Below are 20,344 nucleotides of genomic sequence, written 5' to 3'. Positions count from 1 at the left end.
CTTGGGAGCATTCAGTAACACTGGAATGGACTGGTTGAAACATTCCCATTTAATTCTTGTAAAACACTACCCTGGGTGGCACCGGATGTTCAGCCATTGAGAGTATACACAAGAGGTCACGAGATCTTGCACACTGGGAACCAAAGGGGTTGGCAGGAATGTGGAACTCAGACTCAAGATCAGTACTGATCTTACTGAATGACTCCCTCTTCCTGATTCTATTTTTGTTCTTATACTCAAAATAAATCTCCCCAGCTTTTCATGTCTTCTTTTATTCCATTTTCTCTCACATACTCATCCAGTTTCCTGTTGCAAGCTTCTAAGTTATTTACTCAACTTTCTGAGGTCAAGTACCACATACTAACCACTGAATGAAGAATATTCTCATGTTCCCCAATGAATTTATCATCTTCTATTTATGGTCATGGTTTTGGATTCACGCCACATCTGCCAAACCCATTCATAACTTTCAAGGCCTCCTTCAGCTCACCTTTATAAAGGAAAATTATGCCTGACCCACTCAATCTTCTAATCACAAGACATACAACACTCCCCAAAAAGCTGAGTCATCACAGACTGAACACTGTTATTTTACATCGTAACATCATTACCTTGCCAGCTTACAATGATCCAGTGGAAATACTTTTTCAGAATACTGTGGTAATTTGAATTTTTCACTGCCTTCATCTTTGTGGTTGATGAGATGGTAATAGAGAACAGACCATTCCAAAGGGAAAATGCAGAACGGATCACTGCTGTTTTTTAAAAAAAGAATTGCTGAAAGCAACCAGGGGATTAAAATAAAGGCCCAAATGGAAGGCAAAGGGAATTTCATCAGTTAAAGAAAACCACTCATTGAAATACACCAAATTTCCTACTTGTAAATGAAAAGAGTTAAAATAAACACACACCAAGACAGTCACGAGGCTCACTCTTCCTCCCGATTCAAAGTGCAGTTAAATAACATTATTATAAAGAAAAACACAAATCAGACATTTGCACTAATGATGAGAAATCATTACACATTGGAGTTCAGCAACACTATCTGGATAGAGTGGATAGTGGGGGGCTCTTCCCTGTCGGATGGGTCACGAGTATAGGTCGCAGATATAAAAAGGAAAAAAAGGAATTTTAAGTGTGAAACAAGTGTGTGATACACACACATACACACGTGACTGGAATCTGGAAAGCCCTCCCTGTAGGTGTAGTGGAGACGGGCTCCACTGTGGGCTTCAGGAAGAATGACATGGAGGAGATTAACTTGCACGGCTGTGGGGAAAAGAGCAGCAGGTGGAACCAGAGTAGCCGTGGAAGAGAATGGGTGTAGACAGTGGGCCAAGTCCCTCCTCCTACACCGCAACCATTCTACAGCATAGTTCTAGTGTCCGGCAGTGGTTCATTTATACAGGCATAAAAGAGTACAGGAGCCATTTGACCCACCTCCTCCATGCCGGCCAAAATTGAACATGTTAATTTCACTTGTGAGCTCAGACCACAGCCCTGCTGGTTACAGCACTTCTAAGTGCTCATCTAGCACTTTGAAAATGTAGGCTTTGCTGGGAGGGGGTGGGGAGGTTGAGGCTCTTTGGGAGTAGGCTCTGTAAGGTCTAGGGACAAAGTGTTCCAGGAGGTCTGGGACTCGTGTGCCAAGGTACAGTGGATTTAGACATGGCAACCATCTAAGTTCTGATCTACCCATACTAACCTTGGACCTTAACATTCACATATTTACAAATACTGATTGCAATGTTTTAACAGTTAACCCGATCTTCTTCCTCAGGCACAAGTTAGTCCAATAACAAGTTCCCTTGCTTGCATACCATCATGTGAGCAGGACATGGGTGGGGCTTAATGCTCAATCCTGATTGGCTGGATCTGAATTTACTATTTCTGATTAGTTTGACGTGGCTTTATTCTGATTGGTCGATTTTGTAGGCCGAGCCCTCTTTAAGTATGCGTGGTCCTAACTGGAACAATCTCAGCCATGTTTAAATCCACTGTACCATGGAACACGAGTCCCAGACCTCCTGGAACACTTTGTCCCTAGACCTTACAGAGCCTACTCCCAAAGAGCCTGAACGTCCACACCCCATCCCAGCAAAGCCCTACCTACATTTACAAAGTAGTAGATGAGCCATGCAGTGTGTGGCCAAGTGGTTAAGGCGTTGGACTAGCGATCTGAAGGTCGTGAGTTCGAGCCCCAGCCAAGGCAGCGTGTTGTGTCCTCGAGCAAAGTACTTAACCGCACCTTGCTCCAGTCTATCCATGGCTGAAAATGGGTACAGGTAAAATGCTGGGGGTTAACCTCGCGATAGACTGGCATCCTTCAGGGGGGGAGTCTCGTACTCTCAGTCGCCATGGAAACCGGCATAAGCACCGGCCTGATGAGCCTGTAAGGCTCGGGACAGACTTTAAAGGATGAGCAAGTTATTCTTAGAACCTACATTTAGGTTTCCCTAATCTTCCATTAGGGGAAGATTCCACATGCTTTCTCTTGTGATTCTCTTTCTTGCCAAGGATGTTGGCCTCGTTAAATCTTGGTCTACATGAGCGTGATGGGTAGAGTTCAGCGATCTCATTGCTCTGGTCCCAAGTGTTTTTTTTAAAAGGCACTCTTGTTTTGCTATCCTGGTCTTCAATGGCCTTCCATTCTCACCAATATATACTTTTTGTCATGGAGATAGAGTTATAGCGTACACAACTCCCTGACACAGGTCCTCTAGGTCCCTTTAGGTCTTCTAGGTCCCACTTTGCTTAGTCTTTTGATCACATTGTTTATTCACCACCACCACCACCCCGCCCCCAGTTCTCACCTGTTCAAATTCCTTTCCCTACCCCAAACTATTTAAAATTGCACCTCCCAAACTATAATATGCTAATGGCTGGTGTATTTACAAATGATCCCTGAAAAGATTGTGTTGTTAGTTTAACACTGCCCTCTGGTGGTCTCTCACTTACTGTCCAACCAGGCCAGAAGGGAGGGAGGGATGAAGAGAGGCAGGCAGTAAAGTCCCTTGTGGCACTGAATACTAACACTACATCACATACTAACCACGAGCATCTGTATTCAGAGATGGAACAAACCCCAACATTAGAAATCATATTACAATTAATGCTAAAGATATTGTAAAGGTTTTAGAACTCGCACACACACATTTCTATCCACATTGCAGTCTGACATTAAATATGGGATAGTTGCTAGACATTTCTTTCTGGTGTGTCCTAGAGCCTCTGAGTAACTTCAAGAACCAAGTGGATAGATGGTCCTCTTGGCCTACTTATTAGGAGTTTACTCTAGCTGTACTGTGGCAAGTCACTTAGCTTGAGTTAACACTGGCAGCCATGTCTATGATGGGAGAAATCAACAAAACATTTCAGGTCGATGACTGTTCATCAGAAAGCATAAACTTAACTCTCCTTCTGCAGATTTGTCTGTCTGTTTCCAGTGTTTTTGGTTTTATTTTGGATATCCAGCATCCACCGTATTTTGCTTCTTGTAAGTATACCTGTAAATTTAAGTCACTGGGGGATTGCTTACATCAGATCAGGTAAACTGAAATCCTGCATTAATGCCCCTACATCCTTGCATCCAACTTAGTCCTCAGCCTTTGGTTTACTTATAAAGATCCAGCCCAGCCCAATCTCCTCCAAGAGGATCACAACCTCGTTGTAGGTTTTGGAGGCTTGCGTGCCTCCATGACCCGGAGAGCTATGCTGGCTGGAGTCAGGCCTTTATGCTTTGGCTCTTGGTAGGGTCACCCATGCCAAATAGGTCAAAGGGTAGAAGCCAGACTAGTGGTTCACTAGTCCTCCAGGTATGGGAGTTCAGCTCAGGGCCAACAACCGGTAGAACAAAAATTGTTACAGAAACACCAGTGAAGATTACTTCTACACCTGAGTGCGATGGTATTCCTGAATCTCTGCCTGGGACTTGCATGACTGACAGTAGCAGAAACCAAGAGGAAGTTACTGAGATGAAAGAAGTCCTGAACACCATGAGAGACGGAGGACCTTCATTACTGTCCTAAGCCAGCAGCAGCATGATGGGCAAGCCCGTCCGCCAGCCTGATCTGACCCAAGCCAGAGGAAGTTTTTTTTACCCCCACACCCAAAGCAAACAAATCCCCGGCATTCACTTCATGTGAATAGCACTTAACAGGCTCCAAGGTAAGGTACGCTTTAACTTAACCTTTTCTTTCAGAACTCAAACACATTCATCTTCAGAATTACTAAACATGCAAACCATTTTTTCCTACTTCATCACTGCAAATTAACTTAAAAACTGGAGCCTTTATCTGTAAATGCAAGCAATATTAAGTAAATACAAAGAAATATTAGCATTTTAGTTAAGAATTTTTAAATTTCACATACAGAATCATCTGGATTTTGGTCTGAAACATTAACTCCTTTCACAGATACTGCCTGGCCTGCTGAGTTTTTCCAAAATTTTCCATTTTTATTTTAAGTTTTACATTATCATTTGCTTTTCCCCTCTCCCCAATGAAAGGAAGTTAAACCAATCTCGAAAAGGATGTTTAATAAAGAATAAACATAGACACAAGTGCCCAAATACAATTTATAGGGGAGGCCAGGAAAGAAAACAATTTTTAAAACAAAAGTAAACAGTCCATGTAATATACTTTGCAAAGGAAAGTTTAATTCCTCAGTAGTTATATAAATACTTGTGATGAGATGATGGCAAGTTCAAAATCCTGGACTGCTGCTGGTGGCTCCAGGACTGCAAGATTTTATGAACAATTTCTAATCGGTTCTTGTCAAACACAAATTTGCATTTTGAAGAAGAGAACTACTATTAGCATGTTTGATAACAATTTCAACAGAAATTTGGCTGTTCATAATGTTTAGAATTTGTGACTCCATGTACATGTCTAAAAATATCAGGGTCTGGTTATGTGGTTAAATGAAATGGGAATGATCTGTAGAACAAACTTGGACTGTCACTCTGATCCATCCAAAAAAAATGCACCACTGATGTCAGTCATGAATAATTCAATTGTGTGTTTGTGCTTATCTGCCCCTCTGCCTGGCCCACGTCTGTCTGTAGTCACTGGGGTGGAAGGAACACATACCCAAGCTCAATGAATACTACAATGAAATTTAAAAATTATCAAAATCAGACAGTAACATAAAGTCTGAAATAAAACAGAAAATGCATGCATATGGCATGATAATGTGCCCTCCAAAAGCAATGAATTTTAATTGTCATGCATGCCCCTACTGCTGGAGTAATAAATTACACCAGTACCAGATGGCAAGAAAGAGTAGGCTTGCTATGTTCAAGCCTGCACCTCCATTAAGATCACGGTTAATTTTGTAACTCAGCACTATTTTCTGACACAATCCTCATAACCTTCAATTTTATTTGAATGAACATAACAACTGAACCTCCCCAGCTCTCCGGGTAAGAAGTTCCAGACTCCCCACCTTCTGAATGAAGAAATGTTTCCTCACCTTCATGTTAAATGCTTTAACCCTTTATCTTTAAACTGTGTCCCTGGCCCAAGACTCCTCAGCCAGGGGAAACATCCTCCCTTATTTAGCCCTTCAAGTTTTTTTAAAAATGAGGTTTTGATGAGATTGCTTCTCATTGTTCTGCACTCTTGAGAATGCCAGTCTAGCCAATCTCCCCTCGTGGCAGAACCACCATTCCTGGATCTAGTTAGCTAACCTACACTGACCTCCCACTCTGGCAAACACATCATTTCTTAGGTAACGAGACTAAAACATATACAATTCTCAAAGCGTGACCTCACCAAGGCCCCACACAATTGCCACAAGCCTTTCTTAGTTGTGTAATTAAATCCTTACACCATTTGCTCTTACATGTTGACCTTCAATGAATCGCAAAAAAAAGCATATCAACACTATCCAAATCTTTTTTAAAAACTAATTGTTTTTGTTTTGTGAAGTGGATGACCACGAAACTGTGCCCCCCCCCCCACACACATAATCCATGCTCTCACCCACTCAATTTACCTACATCTCCTTGAAGCCACATCTTTCCTCATAATCAGAACCGTTTCGTTTAGTATCACCAGCAAGCTTTGAAATACATCTTTTGATACAACACTGTGGTATGAGCACAAAATTTAATTGTGCAATTAACATTAAACTGTTGATTTGCCATAATCTTCTGTCATTTCAGCATACTGTACACTCTACAATTCCTTCCCAAAACTGTTCCATCACTCTTCCTTCTTTCAAATTTACCTCCAACATAACTTGATTCTGCTTCTGAGCCTGGTGCCAGTTGCTGACCAATTTCATTGCAAAGCAGCATCTTGATGTTTCATTATTTTGAAAACATGATATAGCAAGTCAACTTGCAATGTTATAGAGGAAAGGGAACAGAAGTGCAAGGATGAATTTTTTTTTTTTTTTTAAAAAGGCTCAAACCTAGTTCACAAACAGAAAGGAATTTTGTGCAGTTGTGTGAACAGAGGCGCAGTCTCTCACCTCTGGCCAATCTCTAATATGATCCTCTATGTCAATAATACTACAAGGCATTATGCCAAGGGTGTTTGTATTTTCATTGAAACCAATAAATACCAGAATCTGTAACTGTCAGATCTCTAAGAGACCTAAACCATAAACTTGATGGACTTATCTACTTATAGTACTAGAGCAACTTAATACTGAAGGGCCAATTATCAGAGGCCACTGATTTTTAAACTATTAGCAGAAGTAATGAGGGAGAACATTTTGTTTTGAAAAAATCTGCAATGGGTGGAATTTGGAACTGTCTGACAGTGCAGATACAAGTCAAATAGATATATATATCTTCTGACCAGTCCTGACTAAGGGTCTCGGCCCGAAACGTCGACAGCGCTTCTCCCTATATAGATGCTGCCCGGCTTGCTGTGTTCCACCAGCATTTTGTGTGTATTGTTGTTTGAATTTCCAGCATCTGCAGATTTCCTTGTGTTAGATATATATATCTTCTAATTTTATGGGAAATTTGAGAATCAATCCTTTATATCTGGTGTGCAATGAGGAGAAAGGAGTTATCATGGTCTTGCCATCAACAACCACACTCTGTAAATTAATTAAAACTTAATGTGCCATACAAAATGCACAGGGATTAAGGAGTAGGGGGCAGCCAGGTAGTGTCAGTCTTTTTTTAAATAATCGAGTATTTTTGCACAAAGTGAGTGGTAAAGAAAAGTTCAAGTAGAAGTATGACTGGAATTCATATTTAATTCAATTTTTATATTGGGACTTGTTAACCTTATTTGGAGTGATGCTGTGATAGAACAGTGGGAATGTTCAGTCAGCGCACAACGCTGATGGCAGGAGAGATCCTGAAAAACAAATTATTCCAATAACTACTAATTTTCGGTTAACCTCAGCAATTAAGTCCATGAAGCTATTATACAGAGTGCACAGTGCTATTGCAAAAGGTGCATCAGTTCTGCATGTGGATTCAAAGACTGTGAGCAGGGGCCTCTCTAGTTCTGTTTCATATGGCTAGAGACTACAGTAACTTGAGGTATGAGGTCTTTAGTGAAAATCTCCAACTTCAAATTTTTATTTGAACTCTTTGTTGGGAACTTCTCTGAAGGGAAATATTTGCAAACATAGCATTTGCCCAACAACACAAATTGTACATGTGCATATAATCACTATAAAGATCAGCTTCACAGGCTAGCAGAAATGAACCAGAAACCATCAAGTCCAACCCAGAACTTGTGGATCAATTTCAATAGAATTCAATTACTAAGCATTTAGAAGTTTGGTTTGATTCAGCCTGAAAGTAAACAGTCGACATTTCCGGCTGACCCTTCACACCAGTTTCGATGAAGGGTCTCGGCCTGAAACATCGACAGTTTACTCTTTTCCATAGATGTTGCCCGACCTGCTGAGTTGCTCCAGCATTTTGTGTGTGTTGCTCTAGATTTCCAGCATCTGCAGATTTTCTCGCGTTTCTGTTCAAATCAAGTTGTGTTTAACAGAGTTTTTAGTTTGAAGTAACTAGCTTGATAAGGATCCATTTGGTGCTGTGCAGTAGTCCCAACTGTAGCAAAGGATATACTTGGTTAACTCTCACATTCTCTTCAGAAACTTTTGATACTAGGTTTATTTCCACTACACAAGTAGAGAAGGATAGTGAAAGCTTCAATAAACAAGAGCAGAGAAAATTCTGAGTGAAGAGCTCAGTGAAAAATGCCCTAAAATTTAAAATCACTAGCAAAAGACAAGGTTAAAAGAAATTCCTATATAGAAAATAAGTTGCAACAGACTAATTATGTCCAGCAGCAATATCTCAACTCCACATTGAAGCACCTCCAAAATCCCTTTGGATTCCGCACAAGAAATTCTTCATAAAAGTATCTCAAATTGAGTATTTTTTCCCTCTTTTAATTCAAATGACTTAAAAAAAACACCTGCCATGTTGCATTAACAGTGCCAGATTACTCCTAGCAGCTGCTCCAGAGTGAGTACCAGGGCAAGAGATGAACAAGGAAGCACTGTTGCTTGTGAAGGTCGTGCACACTGAGTGGTGGTAGTAGTAGTGTGGTGTAATCTCACAGGAACCATTATCAACATCGGGGGGGGGGGGGGGGGAATATTGGGGCATGCAAACATGATGGGAGTCATCTACTATAACCAGAACCATATTACACCAAGAGTGTTTTAATGACAGGAAGGCATTGCAGCCAGTGGTAGGGGACATGAAGCAAGACAAACCAAGTACAGAAGTAATATTCACTTATTTATTTAATCCCCACAGTGACCCAAAACAAATCATGGTATTACACTGAGCTCCTATCTCACACAAACACAGAGAAGTCATTGATGGCAAGGGCAAACACAACAAGAGTTCTTATTCCAGTTTGGTATATATGCTGCACGCTATTTTTGTTTTCTTAAATTAAAAAGGTTGGGGCAGCATTTGCAACCGGGAATAGAATATCAGCCAATCGTTAAAGACACTAAAATCAGACAGAACCACACAATTTATTATATAATACAAATCTGCATCAATCCAGCCTGTGCTCACAAGTACACTTCCAATCCTGCAAATCAGGTCTGTAAAATGTAAATTCCCTCTTCCTCAAAAATATGAAATAGAGAAAGAGGCAGCCATTTCACAGTACAGAAACAATGTACATGGTCTCCAAACTGGTCTGTTGCAATAGTTATTTGGCCCATCATTCACAGAGGGTCACAATTAAATGCAGTGCTAATTTTCTTAAATGTTCCAGTTTCCCGGAAATTGCCGAATCCTTCTGAATTACATGGGATAATTAATAATAGCTTTGAAATGCATGTTTTCAGTTTATCCTGAGCTGTTTCGAGTCTACAGAAAACTCTACTGGAGAAAAGACCATAAACACATGCAGCATTTATTTAGAACCACAATAAGTAAACTGGGAAATTGGCAATATTTCATAAAACTGGATACAAAAAAAAAGGTGGAAACTGACTTCTAATAAGCTATACAGTTTTAAAATGTTTTAACCCAAGAAACTCCACGCCCCCCCGGCTGTATTCCACCCACCCCAAGTTCTGACCCAACAGCATTTGATGTCTATTATGCTGTCTCAATAAGCAGTAATAGCCAACAAGTTGGATGACTACACAAACACCCAAGGGAAACTATTGCAAAGAGGGTTGGCGTTAAGAGTTAAACAGCTACCTTTCAGTATCCAATACCAATTACCCTCTGCCATATGCTCTCACTTGGATAGAAAATATAAAACCATACAAATAGCACAAAGTTTTTTTTTGTTTTTTTTTTATTTTGTTTTGGAAGTAGTCTGCAGTCATAAATGCGAGTCCTGTGGTCCTCCCTCAATGTAAGAATATAGGAGCTGGTGAAAAGGGTCCCACAAGCTGTACCCTAACAGCACTGGGGGATGGATCTCGCCATCAGGTACAGACAGTATGTCAAAGGAAGGTCAGGTCAGTTCTGGGGCTATGGTTACCGGAGGTCAGTCTCCAGTCTCATTTTCCTCATTGGTGCTGCCAGTGGTGGCAGAGAGTCCACACTGGGAAGCCTGGAGATGAGAGACATACAAGTGTATTAAATTATTGCTTCACCAACACATGCGTTTCCCACCACAGCCTTGGGAGAAGGGGAACTCAAACCTTGAGGCCCATTAATTATGCTACTGACCATAGAGGAAACAAAAGACTCTAAGCATGGCAAAAACTACTACTGGAGACATTTTAACCCTCACAGAAATATTTTTTAATTTTGGTTTTGAGGTGGTCTGCAGTCCTGTGATGTTATTTATTATATCTATTCAAAAATATTGTTCATTTGAATGCAGTTGTCTTATTAATTGGTTTGAAAGTTTGGTTTCAGGCACAGAAAAGCTTTTTTTTTTTAGATAAGATGACCACTTTCTACACTGTATTTATGCATTTTTTTTAAGAAAGATCAGCTGACCTGAGTAATCCAATAGAACCACTAGTCACGTGGAGTATTTCAAATCATGACTTTTAATCTATTAAGAATCACGTTAGACTGCAACATAATTTTTGTTTTACTGTATGGGGATAGTTGTTAAAAATTTTTATTCCATTGTGCTTATAGAAATATATTGAATCATGTAGCCTGATTGAACACAGCAAGCTCCATTTATCTGAAATGTATGTGCAGTCAATACTACTTCTACTCTGGCAATTAAACTGCCATTTAGTATTTTTCCTTCCCCAAAAATTGGCAAAATTACAACATTCTACAAGGGGAGATTAATGAGAACTTACAACTTTGAGAATATCAAGAACACAATCCACTTATAGGTACTGAAGTGAAAGCAGATGCATTATCAATGAGCTCTAAAAACATGCTACTTACCACCTTCTTCTTCTTCCTCCTCTTCTGATTCCTTCGGCTAACAGAACTTTGAAGTAAGGCCTAAATTGGTATTTAAAAAGACTAATTTTAATGCGAGTAACAGAGGTAGAAAAAAAAGACTTGCTTCTTTGTACATCAAGAATTATTTTAAGTATAGTACTAAAATATTATTGCGACAAGTTGTGTTTGGATATTTTCCGTGACCACATGCAAGTGATTGGTAGAGGAGTCAAAATGGAATTGATGGACATTGGACAGAATAGGGGAAAGATGAAGTTACCTTTATGCAACAGGATGTGGCTAGTGCGGCATTTATTGATCACCCCAAATCACCCCTTGGATAATTTGCTAGGCTTTTTCATTTGGATGCATTTAGCAAGGTGGTTGATTTCCAAAGCTTCAGAGTGATATAAAGGTCAGAACAGATACAGGTTTCTTTCTTGAAGAACATCACTGAACTAATGTGCTTTCATGGATATTAGTCCACTAACAATCATAACAAGTTCCTATCTCACAACTGTCTTTTCAAAAACAAAAACTAAGCCTATTTCTGGTAGAACTGGAGTTTTGGGTATCTATTACTGATAGTCATGAAGCTATTGGGCTCCTGTTAACCACTGTTGATTTTGTGAATTGGTATTGGTTTATTATTGTCACACGTACCAAAAAATCTAGGTTGCCCAAGACTTTTGCACAGTACAGTAATATTTGGCATAATTTCCAGTCTTCTTAAAACTGGATATGTTAAGATAAATTGCTGGGAATACCCAGGTCAAACAATATATATGGGAAAAGAGAATAAGCCACTTCTGTATCAAGGTGTCAGCTATAGTGGATTCCAGTTAATTGATCCATTGATTAATCAGGGCAGCCGCTTATTTGGGACAACTCTCTTAAAGAACAAACACAAATTAAAAAAAACAGCTGGGATTACATTTGTTTATTTGGGACACTGTGCTGCTTAATTGGGACAGGAGATTGGAGGCAAACAGTTTCTAACTAGTGTCAGTCATGTGCCCACCAGCTAGCCTCACCTGATTTAGCCCACCTGTCGATGTGATGTACCAGAGTGTGATTGCTGTCGCATGCTAACAGCTACTTGGAGCCACAGGTGAGAGCTGGGGTGGGGACCAAAGCTAAGTGAGCAGTCTGAGAATGGACATGACAAGCCCCTTCACCAGAGATACTATCCTTCCCTGGACACCCCGTACACAGCAGCGTATACCGGATGAATTCCTCTGTTGATATTTATTAGGAGCTAATACAGTTTTATAGTACTGAAGTAGCATTGGTAGTGTTCTAATTTGTCTGCATTTAATTTAAATACATAATTTGTTTCTCAGTTAAAAACAGTAGTTTGTCTTTTTTTTAAAAAAAACCTTTATAACTATTTCCATAAAACTTCAGCTAATTAGGGCAGCCAATTGGGCCAAAATATACTGGTCCCGATGTGTCCCAAATAACCCGAATTCACTGTATTCCAATTAGGCTTGTACCTATCACACAGATTGAAAACTTAGACACAGGTCCATCAATGATAAACCAAGTGTGATATATTTGTTTAAAAAACACAATACTCATTTCAGGAGGTAATAAGTCACTTCAGTTGATATTCAAAAAAAGTAGCAAATCAAGACAGTAATGCAAGCTCATGAAAACCCAAAGCATTTCCTAATGGAACTGGAGAACAAAAACATTATAAACAGAAAGGGTTTAAAAAAACTTTCAAAACTGATATATCACTTTGTAAAGTTTTATATTATTTTGAAATCTGCCTTTGATTTAAGGAAAATTAGAGGCTTGGTTGTATCACTTGCCTTTAGGTCAGGATCCTTAATGTCCAATTCAGATTTGTAAAGTTCAGTTTCAAATGTTCCACTGGTAATTCTCATTGGACCATTTGGCATGAGCAGAACTGTGAACTTAAACTGAGCCACAAACTCTCCTGAGGAAGCACAAAGAACAGACATCAAGTAAAGCACAACTTCAAATTTAGATATAAAGAAATGACAACACCATTTCAGGCATCAGAGCATCCAAAATCAATGCACACACTAAATGTACCCAGTATATTTTAACCAAATTACAACACTATCAAAGCTGTTGAGATCAAATTGAGTTTCAAATGTACCACTTGAGAATGAAATTCAGTCAAGGCACAGGATATTGTCCAACCTAGATCTGTGGGTTGTCACGACAGCCCAAACCCCTGCTAGAAAGTGTTTAGGAGCCAGGTTTCACAATGGTGTAATCAGCAGTGAACAACACAATTACTAGTGGGTTAAGATCAGCATGTAAATAACCATCTATACGTGACACTTGCAACTGCCCAGCAGCCACAGAATCTTATCCAACACACAGTTAACAAGGTGTAAAATGGCCTCTTATCGCAACAGGCCATACCATAACACCACTTAATAAATAGGGAAGCAAACTTCCACAATTAAATCATTCAATGTTTTACTGGCGCTCTCCAGCTTACAAAAGTCCAAATTGCATACAGCACATACGCAAGGATAAATGTCTGGGGAATAGGTGGGATGGATTTGCAAGTTGCTGCAGGCATCTTCTGCTGTGGGATCTTGATTCGCAACCTCATTTCTGACTTGCGAACTGTTCACGTGACAGTAACAGGAACAGAACCCTATCATAACCTGGGGATGACCTATCGTTCTCAGAGGATCTTACCTTCCTTCTCATATAGTACACTGAATGGCTGTAGAAGTTCATGCTTTGCGCACTCCATAACTCCCATCTTGGCTTTTTTCTCGTCCTCAAATGCCCTTTGAAAAGAAGTTTTAGCTTTACCAGCATCCTGAAGAATCTGCAATTGCAAACCTTAGCAGCTACATCCTTAATATCAGGCCTACCTCAGAGTGAAGGGCATAGCATCAAACCTCCTTTCAACCTCACTAAAAAAGGCACGAGAAGTCTTCATTTTCAAACCATATTGTTGTGTTGGGTCCCTCTTATACACAGTTGTTCTCTGACCAGCATCCTTTGCCTAAAGACATACCAGAGTTAAGGAGTTTGTGTTTATACATGCGCACGTTCATAAGCATGTTAATAGTTCAAATCCACTGAACTTCATTCCACCTCCCAGCTATTTTAAATCTGCCTCTTCCTTCCCATTGTTGGAAAACAAACAAAAAGAAAACACAAATTTTTGATGCATCCTACAATTTCTCTTCTCTTTAAATAAAGGCCACCTGGGAAGTTCTAGTCACAGAACTTATATAAATTGCTGGTTAAATTGTTCAAAGCTGTTATGGCAAATAAACACCTCTTGCAATAAAAAAAACATTTGGGGAAAATAAGACTGCTGCAATAAGTTTCTAGCTCACTAGATTATTTGCAAAGTAGCATATACAAGAAAATATGGTATATGCCAAGATCCTTAAAAATATGTCTGCTATAAATTAATCTAAAAGCAAGAATATCAATCAAATATTAGTGGTATAAGGTAGATATGAAATATGAATAAAATTGTTTGAGCAATCTTAATCTAGTAACAGTATCAAAAAGCATTACCTCAGGGAAACAATGAGGCTTTTATGGAGTTAACTATTCAGCTAATCTCATACCAGCTCTGAATTTTTTTATAGAAAGACAGAAAATTTAAATTTAAGCACTGTAGAGTATTGCAAAACTGGATTCAAGCTGCCCACACTCCTTTTATAAATGCCAGAATATCCATTACATTAACAGAAATACTTCAGATTTATGTCTGCATATTTCCTAAGATAAAGCTTACAAAACATATAACTAGATTTCAGTTTATTATGTCCAAATGTATGAATAGACCTCAGATTATACTCCATGGTGGACTTATGTACATATCATTGCTCTTCATACAATTAAATTGGGAGCGAAAACTTACCAGTACATATCAACATTTTTGCACTCTCACGCAAGTTTTGCAAGGCCATTTTCCCAGCCATAGATTGAGAATACTTTCATAATTCCAATGAAAGTAACCTAATGTTTATCTATATTTATGCATCCACAATGCTGACGCAACTGCCAAAATAAATCTAAGAATATTAAGCAATTTTATAAAATTGCTTAACATTCACAGACTGCCTTTTTGACATTAAGAATGAAGTGGTGGCTTAGCCCAGTTCAGGCATAAAGAGCTTTGCAGAGCATACTTAAGATTGTTACACTTCTACGAAAATAAGTTCAAACAGTTTTTTGTTGTGCAAAAATAAGCTTGAAGTCACTTAATTTACATTATACACAAGGGCAGTGTACATTTATAGGCTGATTAAGATCAGCCATTGAAGATTTGACTTCACATGATGAAAAGTACAGTCATTCATTTTATATTCGCTGTATTTTATTGTACTTTCTTGGACAGGCAATTTCAGCAATTTAAAGGTTTATGCACACAATACTACTGTTTGATGTACAGTAATGTTTGTTACCAATTCGATTCTCAGGTTACCAATGCAACCTGAACTCCACCCCTGCCGCCCCATCTCTCCCCACCTCCTCGAATAAGAGGAATAGATAGAGTGGACAGCCAGCGCCTCTTCCCCATGGCACCTACTCAGTACAAGAGGACGTGGCTTTAAGGTAAGGGGTGGGAAGTTCAAGGGGGCTATTAGAAGAAGGTTTTTCACTCAGAGAGTGGTTGGTACGTGGAATGCATTGCCTGAGTTAGTGGTGGAGGCAGATACACTAGTGAAGTTTAAGAGACTACTAGACAGGTAGATGGAGGAATTTAAGGTGGAGGGTTATATGGGAGGCAGGGTTTAAGGGTCGGCACAACATTGTGGGCCAAAGGGCCTGTACTGTGCTGTACTGTTCTATGTTCTACGTTCACCCCAGCTCCACCCTAAAGCTTTTGGATACCAGACAGCTAAGGGTATACTCATTTGAACAAACATTTCATTCTAACCCAAATGGAAACAAACTCATGGCCTGTTATTTACCAACTCCTCACCTTGCCTTCTCCAGTGCTGATTAATACGTCAACAGCGTAAACTTCATGTACTTCAAATGCTGTCTTTTCATGATCTTTCCTTTACAAGAAAACAAACAGACCATCAGCGATGGAAGAACTTGAAAATCTAGAATTGATTGGAATCAATGCACATCACTGCTAAATTGGGGGGGGGGGTGTGGGGGAGTGAACCTTTCAGGCTAATATTTTAAATGGAGTAAAGAACAAAAGATACACAGTATTCTTTGGTTTTGTACCTAAAGGGCAGGAGACATGATCTTGAATTTGTACATGACCATTCTAGCTTTTGGTTTTGGACACCAAACTAACAGAAATGAAATAAATACAATAGAAAAGTTAAAGTGTAACTTTAAAAGAATGTTGTCAGGATTAAAATACAGTTCTAGAATATATACAGTGTAATCCCATAGTCTGACATAGCATAGACTCAGATGGTTACATGACCTGTTTCTATGCATCGCATTCAATCTTGGGAATAATTTCAAGCCAATCCATTACCTAGAAAAACTCACTCTGCAAATACATCACACACTCAGTGTCACACTGTTAAAATGAGTTTGTATTTAATTCTTATAACATTCACCTGCTACTACTACATTCAGTAAGTTCTGGTCAAACAGCCTGAAATTATTTATAAGGTAAAGTAAAGCAAGATTCAACACACCCCTGAGCAGTATTGAATCTTGCCAAGTCATGGAAGGATACAGGCGTAATGTGTTAAGTGGGAATACCACAGACAAGTATCACAGTTGGTGTGGAGCATTTCTGTGCCAAATGATTCTATGATTGCACGTTTTTATTGTTTCAATTTTCATCCATATGCTTGCTGGCAAATCCCAAGCATTCTTCTTGTCTGCCAGTGCACAACACCAATTAAAACATTAGCCCTGCTATCCACAAGCCACCTTCCACAACCAAGTGCTATTGACAAAGCAGACACCATTTAAGACAATGTCATCTCGAAGATCAACTTCTCAAGCATTTTCTTACAGGTACATTACTTCATTTGTAATAAAAAGCAAAGTTTTCTAAAACTTACTTTTGCTGATCTGTGGGGTTCTGTATGATTGTTTTCTCCCCATCAATAATGTGTTGTTTGAGCTGGTGTGACAGCATGCCTGAACAGAAATAAGTGTAACTTAAATTTGGCTTGAAACCACCTGCCCCCGCCCCCATCCCAGATCTTAAAATGACCATCTATCCTAAACTTGTGTAACATCTCTGCGTGATCCAGGAGGTTCAATGACAGCAATTTACTCTTTGAATACCAGAATTATAATTAGGTTAGCCACAGAATAAAAATTGCAACAATTGGGAAATAAAGATACATGAACAATTAATCTACTTGGACGGCATTTGGCAGTGATGGAATGTTGGCCACAGTACTAGACTCTGAATGGTGCCGCGGGACCTTCAGCATCCACTAACGTTGGAATGGCGGTTTAGGGCTAACATTCCAATTCAAAAATCATAATTCACATTCTAAATGCCATGGAGGTTAGCTTAGTTGGCAGCACTCTTGACAGAATTAAAGTTTATGAATTCATACATGTACTGTATTACTCAATGTCTTAAACTAAATATTAAACTGAAGCCCAGCTTCAAGCATTCCATTTTCAGTAGTGGATCTATGAAGATTGGGAAATTCCTGGATTCAAACACAACTAATTTTCACTGGGGCATCAAATGGGCTCCACAACAAAACTGAATGAGGAATTGTAACACTAAATTACTTGATCCTAACTGCAGCCCAGTGAACTTTGATGGAAACCTCATTATAATACCAGTTGTAACATACCATAGGTTCATACCTGATGAACAACTTGGGCAAGGTACAAGAGTGAACCCAGCATCACAAACAACAGCTCACTATTCAATATTATTCCACTGTTTTAAGTTTCATGGTTTAGGACACATCTTTCAAACATTCTCAGCTAATTAGTTTTAATACTTACAGATCACAGAAAAGGAAGTTACAAATGCACCAGTCTTAAACAAAAAGAGAGTAGCAGCAGTCCATTCAAAAAGATCATAGCTGGTCTTCCAACTCAACACTGTTCCTCCCCCCCCCCCCCCCCCCCCCCCCATTCCCACATCCCTCAATTCCTCTAATACTCAAACACATCCACCTTAGTTTGTGTGTAACTGATGCCTGGAGAATTAAAAAAGTTTCACTACAGCGAAGAAACCCTTCCTCATTCTGGTCCCCAATGGCCTACCACATATTTTAAGACTGTGCCCTCCAAGTTAGGGGAACCATTCTCATCCTTTTGCCTAAAATAGTAGAATATTTCCTACTGTCCAATCAGTAAGAATTAATCCAGAATTTGGAAAGTTCTGGAAGGTGATAACAAAAGTAGCCACTATTTCCAATAGCCACTACTTAAAGCTCTGGAATGTAGACCAGAGGACTGGAAATTGGCAGTTTTTTTTTAAAACCAATTCTAAGTTTCTGTTGCTGCCTTCTTTACATTGCACTCTTTATTCCCTAGTTTTCCTGGGAAGGTACGCTGTTTCTTACCTAAATAAAGTATTTGTTCAATTTCCCTATCCTTACCTATCATAAAATCTTCCTGTCTGATATGTAAGGAACCCATATTTTCCTTTTGTGGTCTTTTCCTCTTTTGGTTTTAAGAACATACACGGAAGCTCATTGAGCACATTTTTGTGTTTCTTGCCAGTTTAGCCTCATTTTAAAATGCACCCAATCCACAGGCTTATTGCCTTTTCTGGCAACTGAAAATGTATTAAATCTCAGGAAAAGGCTACCTTTAACTTTGCCTGTAATGTGTAATAATACCTTATTAAAAAACACTTTACTGCCTTAAAGGAATGTCACAGTCTAATTTAATATCTTTCCCCAATCTACTATTGCCAACCTGCTCTCATACTTTCACAGCATCCTTTGGTTAGATTGAAAACCTTGGTTTCAGACTGAACAATACCAATTTCCATCTTAATGTAAAATTCTATTATTATTATTATAGTCATTTTCCTCAATGTTGTCCCACTTTTCAAGAAAGGAGGAGAGAGAAAACAGAATTATAGACCTTATATTACCTTATACAGGGAATTAATAGCTCGACGTCAGTGGTGGGAAAGATGCTGGAGTCAATTATAAAAGAGGAAATTACGACACATTTGGATAGCAGTAGAAGGATCAGTCCGAGTCAGCATGGATTTATGAAGGGAAAATCACGCTCAACTAATCTTCTGGAGTTTTTTAAGGATGTAACTATGAAAATGGACAAGGAAGAGCCAGTGGATGTAGTGTACCTGGACTTCCAGAAAGCTTTTGATAAAGTCCCACATAGGAGATTAGTGGGCAAAATTAGGGCACATGGTATTGGAGGCAGAGTACTGACATGGATTGAAAATTGGCTGGCTGACAGGAAACAAAGAGTAGTGATTAACGGGTCCCTTTCGGAATGGCAGGCTGTGACCAGTGGGGTACCACAAGGTTCGGTGCTGGGACCGCAGCTGTTTACAATAATCATTAATGATTTAGATGAAGGGATTAAAAGTAACATTAGCAAATTTGTTGATGACACAAAGCTGGGTGGCAGTGTGAAATGTCAGGAGGATGTTATGAGAATGCAGGGTGACTTGGGCAGGTTGGGTGAGAGGGCAAATGTATGGCAGATGCAGTTTAATGTGGATAAATGTGAGGTTATCCACTTTGGTGGCAAGAACAGGAAGGCAGATTACTATCTAAATGGAGTCAAGTTAGGAAAAGGGAAGTACAACGAGATCTAGGTGTTCTTGTACATCAGTCAATGAAAGTAAGCATGCAGGTACAGCAGGCAGTGAAGAAAGCTAATGGCATGCTGGCTTTTATAACAAGAGGAATTGAGTATAGGAGTAAAGAGGTCCTTCTGCAGCTGTACAGGGCCCTGGTGAGACCCCACCTGGAGTACTGTGTGCAGTTTTGGTCTCCAAATTTGAGGAAGGACATTCTTGCTATTGAGGGAGTGCAGCGTAGGTTCACAAGGTTAATGCCCAGAATGGCGGGACTGTCACATGTTGAAAGATTGGAGCGACTGGGCTTGTATACACTGGAATTTAGAAGGATGAGAGGGGATCTGATTGAAACATATAAGATTATTAAGGGATTGGACACACTGGAGGCAGGAAGCATGTTCCCGCTGATGGGCGAGTCCAGAACTAGAGGCCACAGTTTAAGAATAAGGGGTAGGCCATTTAGAACAGAGATGCGGAAAAACTTTTTCACCCAGAGAGTGGTGGATATGTGGAATGCTCTGCCCCAGAAGGCAGTGGAGGCCAAGTCTCTGGATGCATTCAAGAGAGAGTTAGATAGAGCTCTTATAGATAGCGGGGTCAAGGGATACGGGGAGAGGGCAGGAACGGGGTACTGATTGTGTATAATCAGCCATGATCACAGTGAATGGTAGTGCTGGCTAGAAGGGCCGAATGGCCTACTCCTGAACCTACTGTCTATTGTCTATTGGACCCCCACCCCAAACAAGATTATTAATTATCACTGCACAGGACTAAGTTAACAAAACATTTTGACAAAGGGTCCTCAA

At 39.6% G+C, this 20,344-nt stretch overlaps 1 protein-coding gene across 1 annotated transcript in view; it reads right to left on the bottom strand.

Moving 5' to 3' along the window:
- Positions 1 to 8,721: 8,721 nt before the first annotated feature.
- pa2g4a (proliferation-associated 2G4, a) overlaps positions 8,722 to 20,344 on the bottom strand; it is a 31,358-nt gene continuing 19,735 nt past the window's right edge. Inside the window, exons 7-13 of the mRNA XM_073070943.1 lie at positions 16,837 to 16,915; positions 15,777 to 15,855; positions 13,699 to 13,832; positions 13,517 to 13,611; positions 12,646 to 12,773; positions 10,829 to 10,888; positions 8,722 to 10,022 (exon numbers count right to left, since the gene is read on the bottom strand). Coding sequence (XP_072927044.1) covers positions 9,957 to 10,022; positions 10,829 to 10,888; positions 12,646 to 12,773; positions 13,517 to 13,611; positions 13,699 to 13,832; positions 15,777 to 15,855; positions 16,837 to 16,915 — 641 coding nt within the window. The 3' untranslated portion in view covers positions 8,722 to 9,956. The remainder of the gene's footprint in view (positions 10,023 to 10,828; positions 10,889 to 12,645; positions 12,774 to 13,516; positions 13,612 to 13,698; positions 13,833 to 15,776; positions 15,856 to 16,836; positions 16,916 to 20,344) is intronic.

The sequence above is a fragment of the Hemitrygon akajei genome, chromosome 18, assembly GCF_048418815.1.
Source record: "Hemitrygon akajei chromosome 18, sHemAka1.3, whole genome shotgun sequence".
Taxonomy (NCBI): Eukaryota; Metazoa; Chordata; class Chondrichthyes; order Myliobatiformes; family Dasyatidae; genus Hemitrygon; species Hemitrygon akajei.
The sequence above is the reverse complement of the archived record's forward strand: the minus strand, read 5'-3'. Positions and strand labels throughout refer to the sequence as shown.